The sequence below is a fragment of the Heptranchias perlo genome, chromosome 1 (assembly GCF_035084215.1).
Source record: "Heptranchias perlo isolate sHepPer1 chromosome 1, sHepPer1.hap1, whole genome shotgun sequence".
Lineage (NCBI taxonomy): Eukaryota > Metazoa > Chordata > Chondrichthyes > Hexanchiformes > Hexanchidae > Heptranchias > Heptranchias perlo.
Window position 1 is genome coordinate 110215188 of NC_090325.1, and position 24395 is coordinate 110239582.

Below are 24395 nucleotides of genomic sequence, written 5' to 3' on the forward strand. Positions count from 1 at the left end.
CTCCCCTGATCTCCCTCCCTGATCTCCCTCTCCCTGATCTCCCTCTCCCTGATCTCCCTCTCTCTGATCTCCCTCTCCCTGATCTCCCTCTCTCCTCCTCCCTCTCTCTGATCTCCCTCTCTCCTCCTCCCTCTCCCTCTACCTGATCTCCCTCCCCTACTCCCTCTCCCTGATCACCCTCTCCCTGATCTCCCTCTCTCCTCCTCCTCTCCCTCCTCTCCCTGATCTCCCTCCCCTACTCCCTCTCCCTGATCTCCCTCTCTCTGATCTCCCTCTCCCTGATCTCCCCTCTCTCCTCCTCCCCCTCTCCCTCTACCTGATCTCCCTCCCCTACTCCCTCTCCCTGATCACCCTCTCCCTGATCTCCCTCTCTCCTCCTCCCTCTCCCTCTCCCTGATCTCCCTCCCCTACTCCCTCTCCCTGATCTCCCTCTCTCCTCCTCCCTCTCTCTGATCTCCCCTCTCTCCTCCTCCCCTCTCCCTGATCTCCCTCTCTCTCCTCCTCCCTCTCTCTGATCTCCCTCTCTCCTCCTCCCTCTCCCTGATCTCCCTCCCCTACTCCCTCTCCCTGATCACCCTCTCCCTGATCTCCCTCTCTCCTCCTCCTCCCTCTCCCTGATCTCCCTCCCCTACTCCCTCTCCCTGATCACCCTCTCCCTGATCTCCCTCTCTCCTCCTCCCTCTCCCTCTCCCTGATCTCCCTCCCCTACTCCCTCTCCCTGATCTCCCTCTCTCTGATCTCCCCTCTCCCTGATCTCCCTCTCTCCTCCTCCCTCTCTCTGATCTCCCTCTCTCCTCCTCCCTCTCCCTGATCTCCCTCCCCTACTCCCTCTCCCTGATCTCCCTCTCTCTGATCTCCCCTCTCCCTGATCTCCCTCTCTCCTCCTCCCTCTCTCTGATCTCCCTCTCTCCTCCTCCCTCTCCCTGATCACCCTCTCCCTGATCTCCCTCTCCCTGATCTCCCTCTCTCCTCCTCCCTCTCTCTGATCTCCCTCTCTCCTCCTCCCTCTCCCTGATCACCCTCTCCCCTGATCTCCCTCTCTCCTCCTCCCTCTCTCTGATCTCCCTCTCTCCTCCTCCCTCTCCCTGATCTCCCCTCTCTCCTCCTCCCTCTCCCTGATCTCCCTCCCCTACTCCCTCTCCCTGATCTCCCTTCCTCCCTGATCTCCCTCTCTCCTCCTCCCTCTCTCTGATCTCCCTCTCCCTGATCTCCCTCTCTCCTCCTCCCTCTCTCTGATCTCCCTCTCTCCTCCTCCCTCTCCCCTGATCTCCCTCCCCTACTCCCTCTCCCTGATCTCCCTCTCTCCTCCTCCCTCTCTCTGATCTCCCTCTCCCTGATCTCCCTCTCTCCTCCTCCCTCTCTCTGATCCTCCCTCTCTCCTCCTCCCTCTCCCTGATCTCCCTCTCTCCTCCTCTCCCTCTCCCTGATCTCCCTCCCCTACTCCCTCTCCCTGATCACCCTCTCCCTGTTCTCACTCTGCCCACTGATCTGTCCGGACCCCTTTGAGCATGCGCAGTGTGGACATGCTCTGAACCTTGTTCCGGGGGCGGGAAACAGTCCCCGGAGGTCACGTGACCAGGAGGCTGAAGGCGGAAGTGATGTCTGCGGTCCCATGATTCCCTGCGCACTGTTTGCTGTGAGCGCGCGTCGCCTGCCGTTGCCGAGTGAGTCCGGTCGGTCGGTGCGATGGCGGCTCTGGCGCCGGGAGACCCCAAACTCGTCTCCATGATTGTCAATCACCTCAAAAACCAGGGCCTCTTCGATCAGTTCCGCCGCGACTGCCTGGCCGACGTGGACACCAAGGTAAAAGAAAGGGAGCGAGGCTTGTGGCCTGGAGCCGCGGGCTTGCTGTTGGACTGACCGGCGGGGTCGGTTGGGGGCTGCAGACTCCGGCGCTCGCGGACCCGAGCCGGGCCGAGCCGGGCCGTGGGCAGCGGGTGCCCGGCGACTTCGCTGCCCGCCGCCGGACTCGGCCCCTCGCTGAAGCGACGGACGGGATCGAGTATTCATCGCGCGTCCGCCGATCCGGGCAGAGCAGCCGGCAGCGCCCCGGGGGGCTCGACCCCCCCCCCCCCCCCCCCCACGGCTGGGTCAGAAGTCCCGGCCGGTGTGGGGCCGCTCTGTGGCGGAGGGAACAGTCGCGAGTTCTTCTCTTACCCCCCTCCTCCTCCTCCCCCCCCCCCCCCAACCACGGTGGTCGTGGGGGATTCAATGAGGAGACGAGCAGGAAACCAGAACAAGGGGTCATAACCTTAAAATTAGAGCTAGTTTCAGTAGTGAAATCCGGAAGCACTTTTTCCACACAGGGTGGTGGTAATCTGAAAAAACATTCCTTCAAATGTCTGTTGATGTTGGCTCAATTGGAGCCCTCAAAACTGAGAGGTTTTTGTTAGGTAGAGAGGCAGATCGGTAAACCAAAAAAAAAAACCCCCCTAGCTGCTTCTGTAAGATGCTCCTTGAAACCCATCTCTGACCAAGCAGGTGCAGGAAGTGTCGCCAGCTGGCGGAGCTTGAGCTCTGGGTTTCGGAGCTTGAGCAACAGCTGGCGTCACTGCAGTGCGTCCGCGAGACCGAGATCTACGTGGGTAGCACGTTTCAGGAGGTGGTCACCCCGCAGCTTAAAGTGCAGGCAAAGAGGGACTGGGTGACCGCCAGACAGACAAGGAGGACCAGGCAGGTAGTGCAGAAATCCCCTGAGGGCATCTCACTCTCTAACCGGTATTCATAAGAAATAGGAGCAGGAGTCGGCCACAAGACCTCTCGAGCCTGCTCTGCCATTCAATCAGACCATGGCTGATCTTCCACTTTCCTGCCCGATCCCCATATCGCTTGATTCTCCTAATGTCCAGAAATTTGTCTTTCTCAGCCTTGAACGAATAAAAAAAAAATCATGGGATGTGGGCATCGCTGGCAAGGCCAGCATTTATTGCCCATCCCTAATTGCCCTCGAGAAGGTGGTGGTGAGCCGCATTCTTGAACCGCTGCAGTCCGTGTGGTGAAGGTTCTCCCACAGTGCTGTTAGGAAGGGAGTTCCAGGGTTTTGACCCAGCGACAATGAAGGAACGGCGATATATTTCCAAGTCGGGATGGTGTGTGACTTGGAGGGGAACGTGCAGGTGGTGTTGCTCCCATGTGCCTGCTGCTCTTGTCCTTCTAGGTGGTAGACGTCGCGGGTTTAGAAGCTGCTGTCAAAGAAGCCTTGGCGAGTTGCTGCAGTGCATCCTGTGGATGGTACACACTGCAGCCACAGTGCGCCGGTGGTGAAGGGAGTGAATGTTTAGGGTGGTGGATGGGGTGCCAATCAAGCGGGCTGCTTTGTCCTGGATGGTGTCGAGCTTCTTGTGTTGTTGGAGCTGCACTCATCCAGGCAAGTGGAGAGTATTTCATCACACTCCTGACTTGTGCCTTGTAGATGGTGGAAAGGCTTTGGGGAGTCAGGAGGTGAGTAACTCACTGCAGAATACCCAGCCTCTGACCTGCTCTTGTAGTCACAGTATTTATGTGGCTGGTCCAGTTAAGCTTCTGGTCAATGGTGACCCCCAGCATGTTAATGGTGGGGGATTCGGCGATGGTAATGCCGTTGAATGTCAAGGGGAGGTGGTTGGACTCTTTCTTGTTGGAGATGGTCGTTGCCTGGCACTTGTCTGGCACGAATGTTACTTGCCACTTATGAGCCCAAGCCTGGATGTTGTCCAGGTGTTGCTGCATGCGGGCATGTAATGCTTCATTATCTGAGGGGGTGTGAATGGAACTGAACACTGTGCAATCATCAGCGAACATCTTCATCTGACCTTATGATGGAGGGACTATATTCAATGGCTCAGCATCCACAGCCCTCTGGGGTAGAGAATTCCAAAGATTCACAGCCCTCTGAGTGAAGAAATACCTCCTCACCTCAGACTTAAATGGCTGATCCCTTATCCTGCGACAATGCCCCTAGTTCTAGACTGGGAAACAACCTCTCGACATCTACCCTGTCAAGACCCCTCATAATCTTACATGTTTCAATGAGATCACCTCTCATTCTTCTAAACTCCAGAGAATATAGGCCCATTGTGCTCAACCTCGCCTCATGGGATAACCCTCTCATCCCAGGAATCAATCTAGTGAACCTTTGCTGCACCATCTCTAAGGCAAGTATATCCCTCCTTAGATAAGGAGACCAAAACTGTACACAGTACTCCAGGTGTGGTCTCACCAAAGCCCTGTACAATTGTAGTAAGGCTTCCTTACTTTTGTACTCCAACTTCCTTGCAATAAAGGCCAACACTTAATTTGCTTTCCTAATTGCTTGCTGTACCTGCATGCTAACTTTTTGTGTTTCTTGTACGAGGACACCCAAGTCTCTCTGAACACCAACATTTAATAGTTACTCACCATTTAAAAAATATTGTTTTTTCTGTTTATCCTACCAAAGTGAGTAACCTCAAATTTCCCCACATTATCATAGAAAATTTATGGCACAGAAGGAGGCCATTCGGCCCATCGTGTCCGCGCCATCTGGGAAACGAGCCACCCAGCCTAATTCCACTTTCCCACGTTATGTCTGTCGCCCTGCAGGTCATGGGTCTTCAGGTGCACATCCAAGTATTTTTTTAATTGTGTTGAGGGTTTCTGCCTCTACCACCCTCTCAGGCAGTGAGTTCCAGACCCCTACCACCCTCTAGGTGAAAACAATTTTCCTAATTTCTGCTCTAATCCTTCTACCAATCACTTTAAATCTATGCTCACTGGTTATTGACCTCTCCGCTAAGGAAAATAGGTCCTTCCTATCCACTCTATCTAGGCCCTCATAATTTTGTACACCTCAAATCAAATCACCCTCAGCCTCCTTTGTTCCAAGGAAAACAACCCCAGCCTATCCGATCTGTCATCATAGCTAAAATTCTCCAGTCTTGGCAACATCCTTGTAAATCTCCTCTGCAACCTTTCTAGTGCAATTACATCCTTCCTGTAATGTGACCAGAACTGTGCGCAATACTCAAGCTGTGGCCTAACTAGTGTTTTATACAGTTCCAGCATAACATCCCTGCTTTTATATTCTATGCCTCGGCTAATAAAGGAAAGCATTCCATATGCCTTCTTAACCACCTTATGTAACTGTCTTGCTACCTTCAGGGATCTGTGGACATGCACTCCAAGGTCCCTCACTTCCTCTACACCTCTCTGTATCCTCCCATTTATTGTGTATTCCCTTGCCTTGTTTGCTCTCCCCAAATGCATTACCCCACACTTCTCCAGATTGAACTCCATTTGCCACTTTTCTGCCCATCTGACCAGTCCATTGATATCTTCCTGCAGTGTACAGCTTGTGGGATGTGGGACTTGTCAAAAGCCTTGCTAAAATCCATGTAGACGACATCAGTTGCTACCCTCATCGATCCTCCTTGTCACCTCCTCGAAAAATTCAATCAAGTTAGTCAGACACAACCTCCCCTTAACAAATCCGTGCTGACTGTTCTTGATTAGTCCATGCCTTTCTAAGTGACAGTTCTTCCTGTCCCTCAGAATTGATTCCAATAATTTGCCCACCGTCAAGATTAGGCTGACTGGCCTGTAATTACTCGGTCTATCCTTCGCTCCCTTTTTAAACAACAGTACAACATTAGCAGTCCTCCAATCCTCTGGCACTACGCCTGAATCCAGTGAAGTTGGAAAATGATTGTTAAAGCCTCTGCTATTTATTCCCTGGCTTCTTTTAACAGCCTGGGATACTTTTCATCTGGCCCTGGTAATTTATCCACTTTCAAAGATGCTAATCCTCTTAATACTTCCTCACTCACTATGTTTATCCCATCCAATATTTCACACTCCTCCTCCTTAACTGCAATCCCTGCATTATCCCTCACCTTTGTGAAGACTGATGCAAAGTATTCATTAAGAACCATACCCACATCTTCCACTTCCACACATAGTTTACCTTTTTGGACTCTTAAATAGTCCCTACTCTTTCCTTAGTTATCCTCTTGCTCTTGATGTATTTATAAAACATTTTTGGGTTTTCTTTGATTTTACCTGCTAATATTTTTTCATGTCCTCTCTTTGCTTTCCTAGTTTCCTTTTTAACTTCACCGCTGCATTTTGTATAGTCCTCTAAGCTTTCCGTGGTATTGAGTTCCCGGTGTCTTATCATAGGCTTTCTTTTTTGCCTTATCTTACCCTGAATGGTTCTTGACATCCGGGGGCTCTAGATTTGGCAGCGCCTCCCTTTTTCTTTGTGGGAACATGTTTACCCTGAACCCCTTGAATCACTCCTTTGAATGTCTCCCACTGCTCTGACACTGATTTACCTTCAAGTAGCTGTTTCCAGTTTACTTCTGCTAAATCACTTCTCAGTTTAGTAAAATTGGCCTTTCCCCAATTGAAAACTTGAACTCCTGTTCTGTCTTTGTCCTTTTCCATAACTATGCTAAAACTAACTGTATTATGATCACTACCACCAAAATGCTCTCCCACTGCTACTTCTTTCACCTGCCCCTCTTCATTTCCTGGAACTAAATCCAGAACTGCCCCCCTCTCGTTGGGTTTGCTATATATTGGCTAAAAAAATTCCTCTATGCAGTTCAAGAAATCTGCGCCCTCTATACCATTCACACTGTTTGTATCCAAGTTAATATTAGGATAGTTGAAATCCTCTACTATCACTGCCCTATTGTTTTTGCACTTCTCAGAAATTTGCCTACATATTTGCTTCTCTATCTCCCTCTGACTGGTGGTCAATAGTGCATTCCCAGTAGTGTGACTGCCCCTTTATTGTTCTTTAGCTCAACCCATGAGGCCTCATTTGATGCTCCTTCTAAAATATCATCCCTCCTCACAACTGTAATTGTTTCCTTAACCAAAATTGCCACCCCCTCCTCCATTTTTTATCCCTCTCTCTATCGCGTCTAAAAACCCTGTAACCAGGGACGTTCTGCTGCTAGTCCTGCCCCTCTTTAAGCCATGTTTCTGTAATAGTTAAGATATCATACTGCCACGTGTCTATCTGTGCCCTCAGCTCATCCGCCTTATTTCCTATACTCCTTGCATTGAGGTAAATACATTTAAGGACTGCCAAACTCCTGTTGTTTATTTTCTAACCTTTGTTCCCTCTGTCTTCCAGACTCACTAATTTTCTGCCTTCCATTTCCAGTTCTGACTTTATCTCATGTGACTCCACACTCAGGTTCCTATCCCCCACCAAGCTAGTTTAAACCCTCCCCGATAGCACTAGTGAACCTCCCCGCAAGGATATTGGTCCCGGCCCTGTTGAGGTGCGACCCGTCCGGCTTGTACAGGTCCCACCTCCCCCAGAACCGGTCCCAATGCCCCAAGAATGTAAAGCCCTCCCCATTGCACCACCTTTGCAGCCATGCATTCATCTGCTCTATCCTTCCATTTCTATTCTCACTAACTTGTGGCACTGGGAGTAATCTGGAGATTACTACCTTTGAGGTCCTGCTTTTTAATCTCTTTCCTAACTCCTTAAACTCTGCCTGCAGGACCTCATCCCTCTTTCTACCTATGTCGTTGGTCCCGATATGGACCACGACCACAGGCTGTTCACCCCCACCCCCCCGAATGTTCTGCAGCTGCTCAGTGACATCCATGACCCATGCAACATACCATCCTGGCCTGCGGCTGCAGAAACACCTGTCTGCTCCCCCAACTATGGAATCTCCTACCACTGTTGCTCTCCTGACATGTCTCCTCCCCCACTGTACATATGAGAACTGAATACTGGTTAGAGAGTGAGATGCCCTCAGGGGACTCCTGAATTATCTGCCTGGTCCTCCTTGTCTGTCTGGCGGTCACCCAGTCCCTCTCTGCCCTAACTCTCTTAAGCTGTGGGGTGACCACCTCCTGAAACGTACTATCCACAAAACTCTCAGCCTTGCGGATGCACTGCAGTGATGCCGGCTGCTGCTCAAGCTCCGAAACCTGGAGCTCGAGCTCCTCCAGCCGACTACCCTTCCTGCACATGTGGTTGTCCAGGACACGGGAAGCGTCGTAGAGTTCACTCATGGCACAGGCTGTGCATTCCACGGGTCTGAGCTGCCCTGCCATGCCTCTGTTTTTAGATTATTAACTAAACTAAAGCAAATCAAGCTTTAAAACCGGTTATTTATAGTTTTATTACTCTAGTTAATAAACTAGTTTAAGCTTTCTTCTAACGCTCCCAGCTTTTTAATTTTACCCAATTCCCTAACTCGGAGGGACAAAAAGCAGCTGTAACACTTACGTGCCAATCACCTACCTGCTCCCCTGTGACTTCACTCCTGTTTGTTACTCCACCTGCCACCACCTTGCCCACTCACTTAACCTGTCTATATCCCTTTGCAGACTCTGTGTCCTCCTCACAGCTTACTTTCCCATCTAGCTTTGTATCATCAGCAAACTTGGATACATTACACTCGTTCCCTTTATCTAAATCATTAATAAAGATTGTAAATAGCTGAGGCGCATGCACCGATCCTTGCGGCACCCCACTACTTACAGCCTGCCAACCTGAAAATGACCCGTGTATCCCTACTCTGTTTCCTGTCCGATAAACAATTGTCTATCCATGCTAATTGAGCCCTTATCTTGTGTAACAACCTTTTATGTGGCACCTTATCGAATGCCTTTTGAAAATCCAAATATACGACACTCACTGGTTCCCCTTTACCTACTCTGCTTGTTATATCCTCAAAAAACTCTAATAAATTTGTCAAACACAATTTCCCTTTTATAAAACCATGTTGACTTTGCCTAATCATATTATGATGTTCTAAGTGCCCTCTTACCACTTCATTAATAATGGATTCCAGTATTTTCCTGACGACTGATATTGGGCAACCCGACAATGTGGAAAATTGCCCAGGTATGTCCTGTCCACAAAAAGCAGGACAAATCCAATCCGCCAATTACCGCCCCATCAGTCTACTCTCAATCATCAGCAAAGTGATGGAAGGTGTCGTCGACAGTGCTATCAAGCGGCACTTACTCACCAATAACCTGCTCACCGATGCTCAGTTTGGGTTCCGCCAGAACCACTCGGCTCCAGACCTCATTACAGCCTTGGTCCAAACATGGGCAAAAGAGCTGAATTCCAGAGGTGAGGTGAGAGTGACTGCCCTTGACATCAAGGCAGCATTTGACTGAGTGTGGCACCAAGGAGCCCTAGTAAAATTGAGGTCAATGGGAATCGGGGAAAACTCTCCAGTGGCTGAAGTCATACCAGCACAAAGGAAGATGGTAGTGGTTGTTGGAGGCCAATCATCTCAGCCCCAGGGCATTGCTGCAGGAGTTCCTCAGGGCAGTGTCCTAGGCCCAACTATCTTCAGCTGCTTCATCAATGACCTTCTCTCCATCATAAGGTCAGAAATAGGGATGTTCGCTGATGATTGCACAGTGTTCAGTTCCATTCGCAACCCCTCAGATAATGAAGCAGTCCGAGCCTGCATGCAGCAAGACCTGGACAACATCCAGGCTTGGGCTGATAAGTGGCAAGTAACATTCGCGCCAGACAAGTGCCAGGCAATGACCATCTCCAACAAGAGAGAGTCTAACCACCTCCCCTTGACATTCAACGGCATTACCATTGCCGAATCCTCCACCATCAACATCCTGGGGGTCACCATTGACCAGAAACTGAACTGGACCAGCCATACAAATACAGTGGCTACAAGAGCAGGTCAGATGCTGGGTATTCTGCGGTAAGTGACTCACCTCCTGACTCCCCAAAGCCTTTCCACCATCTACAAGGCACAAGTCAGGAGTGTGATGGAATACTCTCCACTTGCCTGGATGAGTGCAGCTCCAACAACACTCAAGAAGCTCAACACCATCCAGGACAAAGCAGCCCACTTGATTGGCACCCCATCCACCACCCTAAACATTCACTCCCTTCACCACCGGCGCACTGTGGCTGCAGTGTGTACTGCAGTGTGTACCATCTACAGGATGCACTGCAGCAACTCGCCAAGGCTTCTTTGACAGCACCTCCCAAACCCGCAACCTCTACCAACTAGAAGGACAAGAGCAGCAACTACATGGGAACAACCCCACCTGCACGTTCCCCTCCAAGTCACACACCATCCCGACTTGGAAATATATCACCGTTCCTTCATTGTCGCTGGGTCAAAATCCTGGAACTCCCTTCCTAACAGCACTGTGGGAGAACCTTCACCACACGGACTGCAGTGGTTCAAGAAGGCGGCTCACCACCACCTTCTCGAGGGCAATTAGGGATGGGCAATAAGTGCCGGCCTTGCCAGCGACGCCCACATCCCATGAACGAATAAAAAAAGGCTAACTGGCCTGTCGTTACCTGTTTTCTTTCTCCCTCCTTTCTTGAATAGTGGGGTTACAGTTTGCTACCTTCCAATCTGCTGGGACTGTTCTAGAATCTAGGGAATTTTAAAAGATCACAACCAATGCATCCACTATCTCTCCAGCCACCTTTTTTAGAATCCTTGGAAGACCATCAGCTTTTAGTCTCATTCGTTTCTCAAGTATTTTTTTCTCTATTGATATTAATTACTTTAAGTTCCTCACTCTCAAACTTTGACCCTTGGTTCCCCACACTTTCTGATATATTTTTTGTGTCTTCCACTGTGAAGACAGATACAAAATATTTGTTTAATGCATCTGCCATTTCATGATTCCCCATTATAATTTCTCCAGTCTCGGCCTCTAAGGGAACAACGTTTACTTTTGCTACTCTCTTCCTTTTTACATACTTGTAGAAGCTCTTACGATCCATTTTTATATTTCTTGCTCGTTTACTTTCATATTCTATTTTCTCTCATCAATTTTTTGCTGGTTTCTAAAACTCCCAATCCTCAGGTTTACTACTCTTCTTGGCAATATTATAGGCCTCTTCTTTTAATCTAATACTTACCTTAACTTCTTTCGTTAGCCTTGGGTGGATCACTTCCTATGGAGCTTTTATTTCTCAATGGAATGTATATTCGTTGAGAATATTGAAATATTTCTTTAAATGTTTGCCATTGCTTTTCAACCGTCATACCCTTCAATTTGGTTTCCCAATCTGCCTTAGCCAACTCGCCCCTCATGCCTATGTAATTGGCTTTATTTAAGTTTTAGACTCTGGTTTCTGACTTAAGTACATCATTCTCAAACTCAATGTGAAATCCTATCATATTATGATCACTCTTCCCCAGAGAATCCCTTACTGTGAGATTACTAATTAACCCTGTCTCATTACATAATACTCATTACATAATTCAGTTCTGAATACTGGTGAGGGAGAGGGTTCCCCTGGGGAGTGCAGCCAGAGCCAAGATCATAGTATCATGGGTGGCTCAGCTGCACAGGGGGAGAGGAGAAAGGTCAAGAGAACGATAGTGATAGGGGATTCTATAGTTAGGGGAGCAGACAGGCATTTCTGCTGCCACAGATGTGATTCAATGATTTTATGTTGCCTCCCTGTTGCCAGGGTCAAGGATGTCACTGAGCGGCTGCAGAACATTCTGGAGCGGGAGGGTGAACAGCCAGAGGTTGTAGTCCACATCGGTACCAACGACATTGGTAGAAAGAGGGATGAGGTCCTGCAGGCAGATTTTAAGGAGTTAAAGAGATTAAGAAGCCGGACCTCAAAGGTATTAACCTCCGGATCATACTCAGTGCCACGCGGTAGTGAGTATAGAAATAGGAGGATAGAGCAGATGAATGCATGGCTGGAGAGATGGTGCAAGAGGGAGTGCTTTAGATTTCTGGGGCATTGAGACCAGTTCTGGGGGAGTTTGGACCTGTACAAGCCGGACAGGTTGTACCTCAACAGGGCTGGGACCAATATCCTTGTGGGGAGGTTTGCTGGTGCTGTTGGGAAGTGTTTAAACTAGCTTGGCAGAGGGTTGGGAACCTGAACGAAGATTCAGAAGGGAGAGAAGCAGAGCTGGAAATGGAAGGCTGAAAATTAGTAAGTGAGTTTGGAAGGCAGAGGAAACAGGTTAGAAACTAGACCACAAAAGTTTGGCAGTGCTTAATGGTATATACCTCATTGCAAGGGGTATAGTGAATAAGGCAGATGAGCTGAGGGCACAGATAGACACGTGGAAGTATGATATCTTAGCTATTACTGAAACATGGCTTAAACGAGGGCAGGAATGGCAGCTCAACGTTCCTGGTTACAGAATTGTCAGACGAGATAGAGAGGGGGATAAAAAAGGAGGGAGGTGGCAATATTGGTTAAAGAAACAATTACAGCTATGAGGAGGGATGATTTGTTAGAAGGATCATCAAATGAGGCCATCAGAGTTGAGCTAAAGAACAGTCACATTGTTGGGAGTGTACTATAGACCCCTAAACAGTCAGAGGGAGATAGAAGAGCAAATATGTAAGCAAATTTCTGAAGTGCAAAAACAATAGGGTAGTAATAGGGGATTTCAACTACCCTAATATTAATTGGGATACAATCACTGCAAAAGGTATAGAGGATTATTAAATTACATTCAGGAAAAGTTTCTTAGCCAGTATGTAACAAGCCCAACAAGAGGGGTGGCAGTTCTGGGTTTAGTTTTAGAGAGTGAAACTGGGCAGGTGGACAGAGTATCAATGGCAGAGCATTTTGGTGGTAGTGATCATTATTCAGTTAGATTTAGCATAGTTATGGAAAAGGGCAAAGATAGAACAGGAGTAAAAGTTCTAAATTGGAGAAAGGCCAATTTTACTAAGCTGAGAAGTGATTTAGCAAAAGTGGATTGGAAACAGCTACTTGAAGGTAAATCAGTGTCGGAGCACTGGGAGGCATTCAAGGGGTTCAGAATAAACATGGTCCTACAAAGAAAAAGGGTGGGACTTCCAAATCTAGAGCCCCCTGGATGACAAGGAGCATACAGGGTAAGTTAAGGCAAAAAAAAAGGAAGCTTATGTCAGACACTGAACGTTCAATACTGCAGAAAGCCCAAAGGTGTATAGAAAGTGCAGGGGTGAAATTAAAAAGGAAATTAGGAAAGCAAAGAGAGGGCATGAAAAAATACTGGCAAGTAAAATTAAGGAAAACCCCAAAATGTTTCACAAATACATAAAGAGCAAGAGGCTAACTAAGGAAAGAGTAGGGCCTATTAGAGACCAAAAAGGTAACCTATGTGTGGAGGCGGAAGATGTGGGTATCGGTCTTAATGAATACTTTGCGTTTGTCTTCACAAAAGAGGGGGATGATGCAGCGATTGTAGTTGAGTAGGAGTGTGAAATATTGGATGGAATAAACATAGTGAGTGAGGAAGTATTAGGGGATTTAGCATCTCTGAAAGTAGATAAATGGCCAGGCTTGGATGAAATGTATCCCAGGCTGTTAAAAGAAGCAAGGGAGGAAATAGCGTAGGCTCTGACCATCATTTTCCGATCCTCCCTGGCTACAGGCATGGTGCTGGAGGATTGGAGGACTGCTAATGTTGTACTGTTGCTTAAATGGAAAAAGAGATAAACCGAGTAATTATAGTTCAGTCAGTCTAACCTCAGTGGTGGGCAAATTATTGGAATCTATTCTGAGGGACAGCATAAATCATCGTTCAGAAAGGCACAGGTTAATCAAGGACAGTCAGCATGGATTTGTTAAGGGAAGGTCGTGTCTGACTAACTTGAACGCATTTTTTGAGCAGGAAACAAGGAGGGTCGACAAGGGTAATGCATTTGATGTAGCGTACGTGGATTTTAGCAAGGCTTTTGACAAGGTCCCACATGGCAGACTTCTCCAGGGCAATTAGGGATAGGCAATAAATGCTGACCCTGCCAGCGATGTCCACATCCCATGAATGAATTTTAAAAAAACTATTCCTAATGTTGTGTTGCCCATCCTCCCCAGCCAAGTGCCAAGCGAAAAGGCTATCACTGAGCAGGTGAAGGAGTTCTTGAAAAGGTAGGGGGAGTGGCCAGAAATCATGGTTGGGACCAATAATAAGGTCCCACAGTGTGTTTCAGGAGTTGGGAAGTAGATTAAGAAATAGGATGTCAAAGTAGTAATCTCAGAATTACTAGCAGTGTTACCTGCTGGCCAGTATAAGAGCAGTCAGATTAGAGAGGTACATGCATTATTAGCAATGTAAAAGGGAAAGTAGTTCAGATTTCTAGCCCAAAAGTGAACTGTACCAACAGGACAGTCTTTAGCTGAACAAAGCTGGGACAAGTATCTGTCTGGTTAAGTTAACCAAAGCTTACGGGGAGAGTTTAAACTAATATGGCAAAAGATGAGGGGAAAGCAAGAGAATATAGTAAGCAACTTAGAAGGTACGTAAGAGTTAGATGTATAGGTAATAGAGCTTGAAGGTGGTTAAATCGAACAAGATATAAAGAAACCAGAGTGTGGAAATGCAAAAAAAAAAGCAGTTGCCATACCAAAGAAATCCAAATAAGATCGAACATTGTGGAACTACTCAAACTAGAAAAGAATGACATTAAGGGAATAACTGAAAAGTGGCTGCACGTGATCAGAGGATTAGCAATTACATATAATTTACAGCACAGGAACAGGCCATTTGGCCCTATGCCGATGTTTATGCTCCACACGAACTTCTTCCCACTCTAGTTCATCTCCCCTTATCAGTGTGTCCTTCTATTCCTTTCTCCCTCATGTACTTATCTAGCTTTCCCCTCAAACGCATCTATGCTATTCACCTCTACCACTCTATGTGGTAGCGAGTTCCACATTTTTACCACTGAGTAAAGGGGCTGATTTTAAACCCCAATAACGGGTGGGTGGGAGTTGAAAATAGTTGTTTTTTTGGGTCACAACCGCAAAATTTTTGGACTTTGCATTCCCAGTGGGAAGCCTGTACTTTTATGCGCCGACGTTAAACCCGGTAATAAAGCTCGGTTGCGGTCGCGACACAAAAAAACAACTATTCAACTCCCACCCGCCCCCCAACCTACCCGTTATTGTGGTTTAAAATCACCCCCAAGAAGTTTCTCCTGAATTCCTTATTGGATTTATTAGTGACTATCTTATATTCACGGCACTCCATTTTGGACTCTCCCACTGTCTTTGTTCAAGGAAAATTGGTTTTCATTAACTTGATTGAGTTCTTTGATATAACTGAGAGGGTTGATGAGGGTAATGTGGTTGATGTGTATATCGACTTTCAAAAGACATTTGATAAAGTACCATGTTAGCAAAATTAAAGCTCATGGGATTAAAGAGACAGTGGCAGCATGGGTACAAAATTGGCTACGGGACAGAAAGCAGAGAGTAATGGTGAATGTTTGTTTTTCAGACTGGAGGGAAGTGTACAGTGGTCCCCAAGGCTTGGTATTAGGGCTATATCTCTTTGTGATGTACATTAATGTCCTGGACTTGGGTAGACAGGGTATAAAATGGTACCAGGAATGAAAGACTTCAGTTACATGGAGACTGGAGAAGCTAGGCTTGTGCTCCTTAGAGCAGAGAAAGTTAAGGGGAGATTTCATAGAGGTATTCAAAATCATGAAGGGTTTTGATAGAGTAAGTAAGGAAGCAGAAGGATCAGTAACCAGACGACACAGATTTAAGTTGATTGGCAAAAGAACCAGAGGCGACGTGAGGAAACATTTTTTTTACACAGCGAGTTGTAATAATCTGGAATGCACTGCCTGAAAGGCTGGTGGAAGCAGATTCAGTAATAACTTTCAAAAAGGAATTGGACAAATACTTCAAGTGGAAAAAGTTGAGGGCTATGGTGAAAGAGCAGGTGAGTGAGACTAATTGAATAGCTCCTTCAAAGACCTGGGGGTGCATGTGCATAAACCTTTGAAGGTGGCAGGACAAATTGAGAGGGCTGGAAAAGCATATGGGAACCTAAGCTTTATTAATAGAGGCATAGAGTACAAAAGCAAGGAAGTTGTGATAAACCTTTATAAAACACTGGTTACGCCTCAGTTGGAATATTGTGTTCAGTTCTGGGCACCACATTATAGGGTGGATGTCAAGGCCTTAGAGAGGGTGCAGAAGAGACTTATTAGAATGGTGCCAGAGATGAGGGACATCAGTTATGTGGAAAGACTGAAGCAGATGCGGTTGTTCTCCTTAGAACAGAAAAGGTTAAGGGGAGATTTGATAGAGGTGTTTAAGATCATGAACGGTTTTGTTAGAGTGAATAAGAAGAAACTTTCCAGTAGCAGAAGGGTCGGTAACCAGAGGACGCAGATTTAAGGTGATTGGCAAAAGAGCCAGAGGCGACACGAGGAAACATTTTTTTACGCAGAGTTTTGTTATGATCTGGAATGCATTGCCTGAACGGGTGGTGGAAGCTGATTTAATAATAACTTTCAAAGGAGAATTGGATAAATTCTTCCCCATGGGGGAAAAAAATACATGGCTGTGGGGAAAGAGAGTGAGACTAATTGAATAGCTCTTTCAAAGAGCCGACACAGGCACGATGGGCCGAGTGGCCTCCTGTGCTGTAGCGTACTATTAAGTAGAGATGTCTTCTTTATGGTCCACCCTATCGAACCCCTTTATAATTTTAAAGACCTATCGGGTAGCCTCTCAGTCTTCTCTTTTCAAGGGAAAAGAGCTCCAGCCTGTTGAGTCTTTCCTGATAGTTGTACCCTCTCAGTTACGGTTTCATCCTTGTAAATATAGTTTCTCTGGTGTGTCGGTATCCTTTTTTGTAATATGGAGACCAGAACTGTGCACAGTACTCCTAAGCGTTGTCTAACCAAGGTTCTATACAAGTTTAACATAACTCCTCTGCTTTTGAATTCTACTCCCTTTAGAAATGAACCCCAGTGCTTTGTTTGTGCTTTTTATGGTATTATTAATCTGCATTGCTCCTTTTCATGAATTGTGTATCTGCACCCCTAGATCCCTTTGCACCTCTACTCCATTTAGACTCTTTATTTTCCAAGGAGTAGAAATAGGTAGCCTCCTTATTCCTCTTGCCAAAATGCACCACCTCACACTTGTCTATATTGAAATTAATTTTCCTTTTGTTATTTATGTATCATAAAATACTTAATTTCTTTTTATATTCTTTGATTTAATTTCATTTTCCCTTTTATCATCCTCCTTTATTGTCTTTGTGCCTTTACCCATTTCTCTTTATCCAGTCATGGTGAATCATTATTGGCTAGTTTCTTGTTTTTTAGTAGAATATATTTCTCCTGAACTCTCGATCACTTTTAAAATGTTTCCCACTGCTGTTCTATCCCTTTGTCATTTTTTTGCAGTTTACCTTTCCTAGTTCCATCGCCATCCCCTCATAATTAGCTTTTTTCCAATCTTTTACTTTGGTCTTTGTCTTACTTCTATGTGTCTCAATCATTATCTTAAACCTTATTATGTTGTAATAGCTGTTGCCCAGATGTTCCCTTATGCTTATTTCTCTTACTCGCTGTGGTTCATTTCCCATTACTAGATCAAGCAGTGATTCCTCTCTTGTTGGGCTTCTCACATACTTGGTAAGAAAGGAGTCCTGTACACACTATAAAAACTCCTTTCCCCTTTCACTACCTCTGCCAGTTTATTTGGGGTAGTTGAAATCTCCCATGATTATTATCTTATGTCTTTTACTCATTTCAGATTTCATAGGTTTCCCTACATATTTCTCCCTCCACTTCCTTCCACTATTAGGTAGTCTGTGGTATACCCCTATTAGCATGATTAAATATACCTAGGAAAAGCAAGTGATCAGTCAGTCACAACTGGGAGTATGCTAGGGACCGCTGAATAATGAAAAATAAATGGAGGATGAAATCAGTAGACAAGTAAGAGTAGTGTGTACCAGCGATAGAACTATAACTATGAAATTTTAATTATCTAAAACAGATGGAAAAAATGGAGGGATTTCTTGGGAATGTGTTCACCACTATTTACTCAGTCAGAATGTTGCTTGAACAAAGAAAGAAGCACTACTTGAACTAGTTCTGAGTAATGAAGCAGAGCAACTAATTGATCTAAAAGTAAGGGAGTATTTGGGAAGCAATTAACACAATACCTGCAAGGGGATATAGACAGGCTGGGTGAGTGGGCGGAGATTTGGCAGATGCAATATAATATTGGAAAATGTGAGGTTATGCACTTTGGCAGGAAAATCAGAGAGCAAGTTATTTTCTTAATGGCGAGAGACTGGAAAGTACTGCAGTACAAAGGGATCTGGGGGTCCTAGTGCAAGAAAATCAAAAAGTTGGTATGCAGGTGCAGCAGGTGATCAAGAAAGCCAACGGAATGTTGGCTTTTATTGCTAGGGGGATAGAATATAAAAACAAGGAGGTATTGCTGCAGTTATATAAGGTATTGGTGAGACCGCACCTGGAATACTGCATACAGTTTTGGTCTCCATACTTAAGAAAAGACATACTTGCTCTCGAGGCAGTACAAAGAAGGTTCACTCGGTTAATCCCGGGGATGAGGGGGCGGACATATGAGGAGAGGTTGAGTAGATTGGGACTCTACTCATTGGAGTTCAGAAGAATGAGAGGCGATCTTATTGAAACATATAAGATTGTGAAGGGTCTTGATCGGGTGGATGCAGTAAGGATGTTCCCAAAGATGGGTGAAACTAGAACTAGGGGGCATAATCTTAGAATAAGGGGCTGCTCTTTCAAAACTGAGATGAGGAGAAACTTCTTCACTGAGGGTGGTAGGTCTGTGGAATTTGCTGCCCCAGGAAGCTGTGGAAGCTACATCATTAGATAAATTTAAAACAGAAATAGACAGTTTCCTAGAAGTAAAGGGAATTAGGGGTTATGGGGAGCGGGCAGGAAATTGGACATGAAGCTGAGTTCGGATCGGTCAATGCCCTGTGGGTGGCGGAGAGGGCCCAGGGGCTATGTGGCCGGGTCCTGCTCCGACTTCTTGTGTTCTTTAGATTTGTGGTTGGGATCAGATCAGCCATGATCTTATTGAGTGGCGGAGCAGGCTCGAGGGGCCGATTGGCCTACTCCTGCTCCAATTTCTTATGTTCTTATGTTCTAATACAATTAGGTATGGTGTAAGGAGAGAAAAAGAAAGTTGAGGGCAAGGGATACTTGACAAGAAAATAGCAGATTAAAAGTGGACAGGACCTAGATTAATTGAAAGAAAACATTAGCAAATGGAACTGTAGATTAACAATGGGAAATATTTAAACAGGAAATCGAAATATTACAAATTGAGTTTGCTCTAGTACAGAAAAATGGAATGCATTGAAGGTTGAGGTACGTACTATGGAGTTTAGATCAAGTTTGGAACTAAAAACAGTATTTGGTGCTTACAGTGCAAATAAAAAAGCTAGAAAAAATATATAAGGAAACTACAAAAAGGTTCGAAAAGTTGATGGAGGCTGTGGGGCGTTGGAACTTCAGAACACTGCACCACTGCGGTTATTTATTTAGACGGTCTAAATTACGATCCAGACTAAGTAGTGCTCTACGAGTCATGATTTTGAGGTGTGTTGGAAGTTTTAGTGCAGAATTTGCTAGAGCAATCTTTTTTCTAAGTTACATTAAGCTTCACAAATATATATATATATATATATATATATATTCATATGAAGTGACATTAACATTTGTAACTAAATCTGAGATATAGTGAAAGTGGGTACTGCTGCCACTAGATGGAGTTTGTGCTAGTAAAAAAATACATTAATCACTATCTTTAAATATTAAAAAAACTCACTTAATATTTAGTGATGTATTTCATATACCTTGTTGCTGTCCTAGTGTCTGTGTACTAAAAGTTACCAGTATTGTGCACTAAAAAGTGTAGGATTACCTCTGCTGAATATTTTTGGAATGATAGTGCACACCATTGAGCTTTTGCTTTGCCCATTCATTTTCATCTGAAGTTAATCCAAATTTGTGCAAAGATAAAGCTGCTCTGGAAGTATCGTGTTGCTTTGCACGATTACTGTGAGATAAGAAAATGAACTTGTTTTTATGTAGAGAAGTAGCTCTCCTACTTTAATTCAATGAAATTAATATTCAATAGATTTGCTATAGATGAGATAGCAAAGGGAGCACATTAAAGGAGAAGGTATTCTATTGTTTCCTTCCCCTCTCCAAAAAAAAAGCTTTAATCACAATTTCACAGAATTATCAGGCCAGAGATGTGATTGTTTCAAAGCATTTCCACTCCTAATGCAACGGGAGTATGGAATAGTATGTTAATTTTGTCTAGGTTGTAATAAATATTTGAGATTGTTCATTTCCTTCCTTCTTTAAAGGTGAAGTAACTAGGCATTCAACCCTTCCTAATGTAATACATTTGTTCTAGATATCCCCAAGCAGCGTATTTCACTGTTGCTGTGAAATCTTACAAACTGAGATTTGTTCAAAACTTGAAAATGCTGAGGCTGCCTTTGTGTGTGTGCTAAGTGTAAAAATTGGATTATAGTTAAAATTTTCACTGGCATGTGGTGCCATTGAACATTGAGCAGTTTTGCAAGCATATATTTCTCTAAAAGTAGATTTTGGATATTAAACCAATACCAGTAGTATAACTTCAACTTATGTGATCTATTTTAACATTTTGTCATGGTGGGCATTGTAGTCTGTTTATGTACACAAGGCAAAGTAGTAAATTGGTTTTCTTCTTTATTTTTAGCCTGCTTACCAGAACTTACGGCAGCGAGTGGATAACTTTGTGTCCAACCATCTCGCAAGTCACACGTGGAGCCCTCACCTCAACAAGAATCAGCTGAGGAATAGTCTTAGACAGATGGTCCTACAGTAAGTTTCAGAAAGCAGCATGAGTATGGTTTTCTTTCAGGTTTCAAGAATAATCAGTACATACAATTTTGATTTATTTAATAACATTGTTAGAATGCCCTTGAACTTTTTTTTGGAAAATGTTACAATTTACAGAAAACAGTGCTAATAATAAAATAAGAAAAATCCAAAGGAGAAAATCAGTTGTAAGTGTGATTTTAGTGTTAGGCAGAAGAGCTTCACCGAGTTATGGCAACATGTTCTCCTGACAGAAAAGTAGGTTTTTTTATGAGTTGTTTATAGTTTTGTTTTTATTAAAAGCACCAAGACAACAAGGGGCATTTATTTTTAGAATGTGCTTTTCTTCTTTATTAACTCAAATTCCATATTGTATTTTCACAGGATAAACAATTATATGCGTTTGTGTAGTGCTTTTAATGTAGTGAAATGTCCCAAACTGCTTTACAATAGAGTACTAGTACTTCAGGAGTTGAGCACATAATCTAAGTTGACGTGTCAATACAGTATTGGGGAACTATTGCATTGTTGGAGGTGCTGTCTTTCAGGTGAGACATTAAACTGAGGCCTATATGCCTGATCAGGTGGACATAATAGACCCCATGTTCTAAAAAGAACAGTGTGTTTTTCTGGCCAATATTCCTCCTTCAATCTATGCAACCAAAAGCAGATTAATTTTGTCCTGTACTGTTTGTGGGACTTTGCAGAAATTGACTGCCATGTTTGCCCACATAACAATGGCTGTACTTACTAGTAATTCATTCGTTGTGAAGCATTTTGGTGCATTCTGAAGATAGGAACCCAGGAACTATAATAATCTGTAACAAAGCAAATTTAAGCATATAAGTGTATGTCATGGAATGCTGGTGACGTGCATGTTGATGAGATCAGATATATTCTGATATTTTTGTTTCATATCATTTAGCAAACGTGGTTTGAAAAATTAAATACTCTTCAATTAAAAAATGTGAAGACTGGAAATTATTTTAATACCATATATAACGTGTACTGTAGGAAATTACCTTTGATGCATTTGCAGATCAGGTATGCTGGAGGTAGGGGTCGATAGGATCATTTCTCAGGTTGTCGATCCAAAGATTAATCACATATTCCGGCCTCAAGTTGAGAAAGCTGTTCATGAGTTTTTAGCAACTTTGGATCGGAAAGAAGAGCCTGCTGCTGTGAGCTTTGTACAAAACTCTGAGAAACAAGAGCCAACAACTCCAGGTACTACCTGAAATACTAACCTGACTGGTTGTGTTCTATTGTTTGTCTGAAAGGTATATTTCAAAAATCTCATTGATATCTATCTTTTAAAAAATATAATGGGATTGATTGTAGATATTACTAGTCTTAAACACACATGGTACATTATTGTCTGCGATTTCTCTGAAGTGTTATTGATCATCTGTGAGTTGAAACTTATGCATTTAGTATAAGCTATTGCAAGTGGATGAAAAATGAATTCTAAAAGCTGTGAATTATAGAAAAAAAAGCAGTGTTATATTTCTGATGACCAGAGGTTGTATAATGCTATAAAGACAAACATAAACCAACTTTTGAGCAGTGTTGTTTTAGTGATTAGTTTGTAGCTCCATTACTTGTGATGTTTGTGTACAAAACTAATCCTGCCTCGTTTGCAGCATTTTACAAAGATAGCATTGTCCAATTGTAGGAATTCAGAGAATCTGTGCATGAGTATTGCTGTGGTGCTGGTGTAATTAGACAGTTTGCTTCCACTTTTGAGTCAGACACAGATTTTGAAGCATAGTTACCCTTCCACCTTCCTAGCAATTATATATTTTTGACAATAGAGTTTTAAATGGTCAACAACCTGTACTGGTTATGTCCTTTGGTCAATCTGCTATCTTGACCCACCCAGCACAGTGCTGGTGGCACTATTTATTAGACTGTTTGACCTACTTTTTTTTCCCTTATTTTGTAGCTTTCAGAATTTTTGCTTAGACTGTAGTGGAAAATAGTTCTTCATTGTTGCTGAAACTCTGAAGAATGTAATGGAGGATCTCCCCTGTACTTTAATCAAGTTTGTGCCGTATTCATTAAGCCCAAATGCTGTATTTCCAGTCACTGCATTGTATTGCTAATTGTTAAAATGATTTACATGGAACAGTAATATATAACATTTCATTTTTGATTCCTTTGCATTACACTGTGTTTTCAACTTGCAGGCCTTTCATCTAGTGGTCCAAGTACAAGTAAAGCTAATGATGCTCTTTCTATCCTGGACACAATAACCTCTCTTAATCAGGAAGCCAGTGCTGCCAGATCTACAGTAGAGAATTCATCTGGTAAAAATGGTGAAAAGAGCTCTAAGAAAAACCTTATTTCAGAAATCAGCAAGTCTCAACAAAGTTTTGATCTAGGAATGGAGAAAGACCGCAGTACTGAAGAAACAGAAAAACTAGTGTTAGAAACCAAAGCAGATGATGGAAAGTTTTATTCTAAGCCAGAAGGATCAATTAATGCCTTAATACCTGTGAAGGATTTCGAGGAAAAGGATAGAAAAACTGAGAATGTAGAGGGAAGTGTTGAAGATATGAATGAAAAAAAGGACAAAATTGATGAGAAGAAGATGGATAAGAAAGAGGTAGTTGTATTAAGAAGAGATGAACACCCTGGACTTTCAAAGGAGGAGAGAAAAGGAAAGGGAAAAGAATGTGAATCTGTGAGTCACATCATTGCGGCTCTAACCATTAAACAGACAGCCAAGGAAAACTTAAAGAAAGGTACTGAGAATGCTTTGCTGTTCTGGTTTTCAGTAAGCAGCTATATTTTTATAATAAAGTGGATTGTGATACATGTGCATACAGCTATAATAACTAATCAGAAAAATACCAGTGAAGTATCTATGAATTAAAACATGCTGATAAAATACAAGGGGCAATAAAATGCCAAGCTTATTTTTCATCAGTAGTGTTTTCTAGAATATGGAGAATTCTAAAAGTTTGAGTTGGTGTGTACAGAAAAAAATAGATTTATTGTCAAAATGTCACATTAATCAATATCCTTTTAGTCTGTTTAAATATTTAAGTTAGTCTTTTTTTCCTTTTTAAATGTAACATGGAACTCTGCACTGCTAAAATGTGTCTCAAAACTTCCTTTTTCCTTGTAGCATAATATAGCTTTACTAAGTGCTGCAAGCAAAATTGTTAATTATTGACTTCTATGTTGATGGTAAGTGGTGACAAAGCTGCATCGATTATTTTCAACATAAGTTCATTTTTGCAGTAAAATAAGATTGCCAGCAGACGGAAGAGGATCTAAGTTGTATATATGTAACTACACAAAGTATTGTGAGCTAGAGGCACAAATTGCTGTGGGGCTGTATGTGATGTACACGTGCTTAGATACTGAAAAAAAAATAATGGAACGCAGGAAAAGACACTGGACCTTGATGGTTTGCATCATAGAATACTGAGGAAAGTCAGAGGAAACAGGGGCTCTGACCTTGATCTTTCAAGCATCTTTCGATGTGAATGTTGCGCCAGATGATTGGAGGGTTGCCAATGTGACGTGAGTTAGTTAAGGATGTGAAATGCAAATTGTGACAAATTTAATGAAGTTCTTTGAGGAAATAACAATGTATTGATAAAGGAAATGCAGTGGATGTTGTGTATATGGATTTTTAAAGGGCTTTTGATAAAGTGCTGAATATGGAGCTTGTTGGTTAAAGATTAAGGTGCACAGTATTAAAGAGAGTGTTACAGCAACCTGGATAGGAAGTTGGTTAAAGGACAGAAAACAGGCTCGTGATTAATGGACGTTTTTCA

The 24395-nt window shown here is 43.8% G+C and overlaps 1 protein-coding gene across 1 annotated transcript in view; it reads left to right on the top strand.

The window, feature by feature from the left end:
- Nucleotides 1-1612: 1612 nt before the first annotated feature.
- bod1l1 (biorientation of chromosomes in cell division 1-like 1) overlaps nucleotides 1613-24395 on the top strand; it is a 52609-nt gene continuing 29826 nt past the window's right edge. Inside the window, exons 1-4 of the mRNA XM_067989574.1 lie at nucleotides 1613-1803; nucleotides 20483-20607; nucleotides 21644-21831; nucleotides 22794-23351. Coding sequence (XP_067845675.1) covers nucleotides 1687-1803; nucleotides 20483-20607; nucleotides 21644-21831; nucleotides 22794-23351 — 988 coding nt within the window. The 5' untranslated portion in view covers nucleotides 1613-1686. The remainder of the gene's footprint in view (nucleotides 1804-20482; nucleotides 20608-21643; nucleotides 21832-22793; nucleotides 23352-24395) is intronic.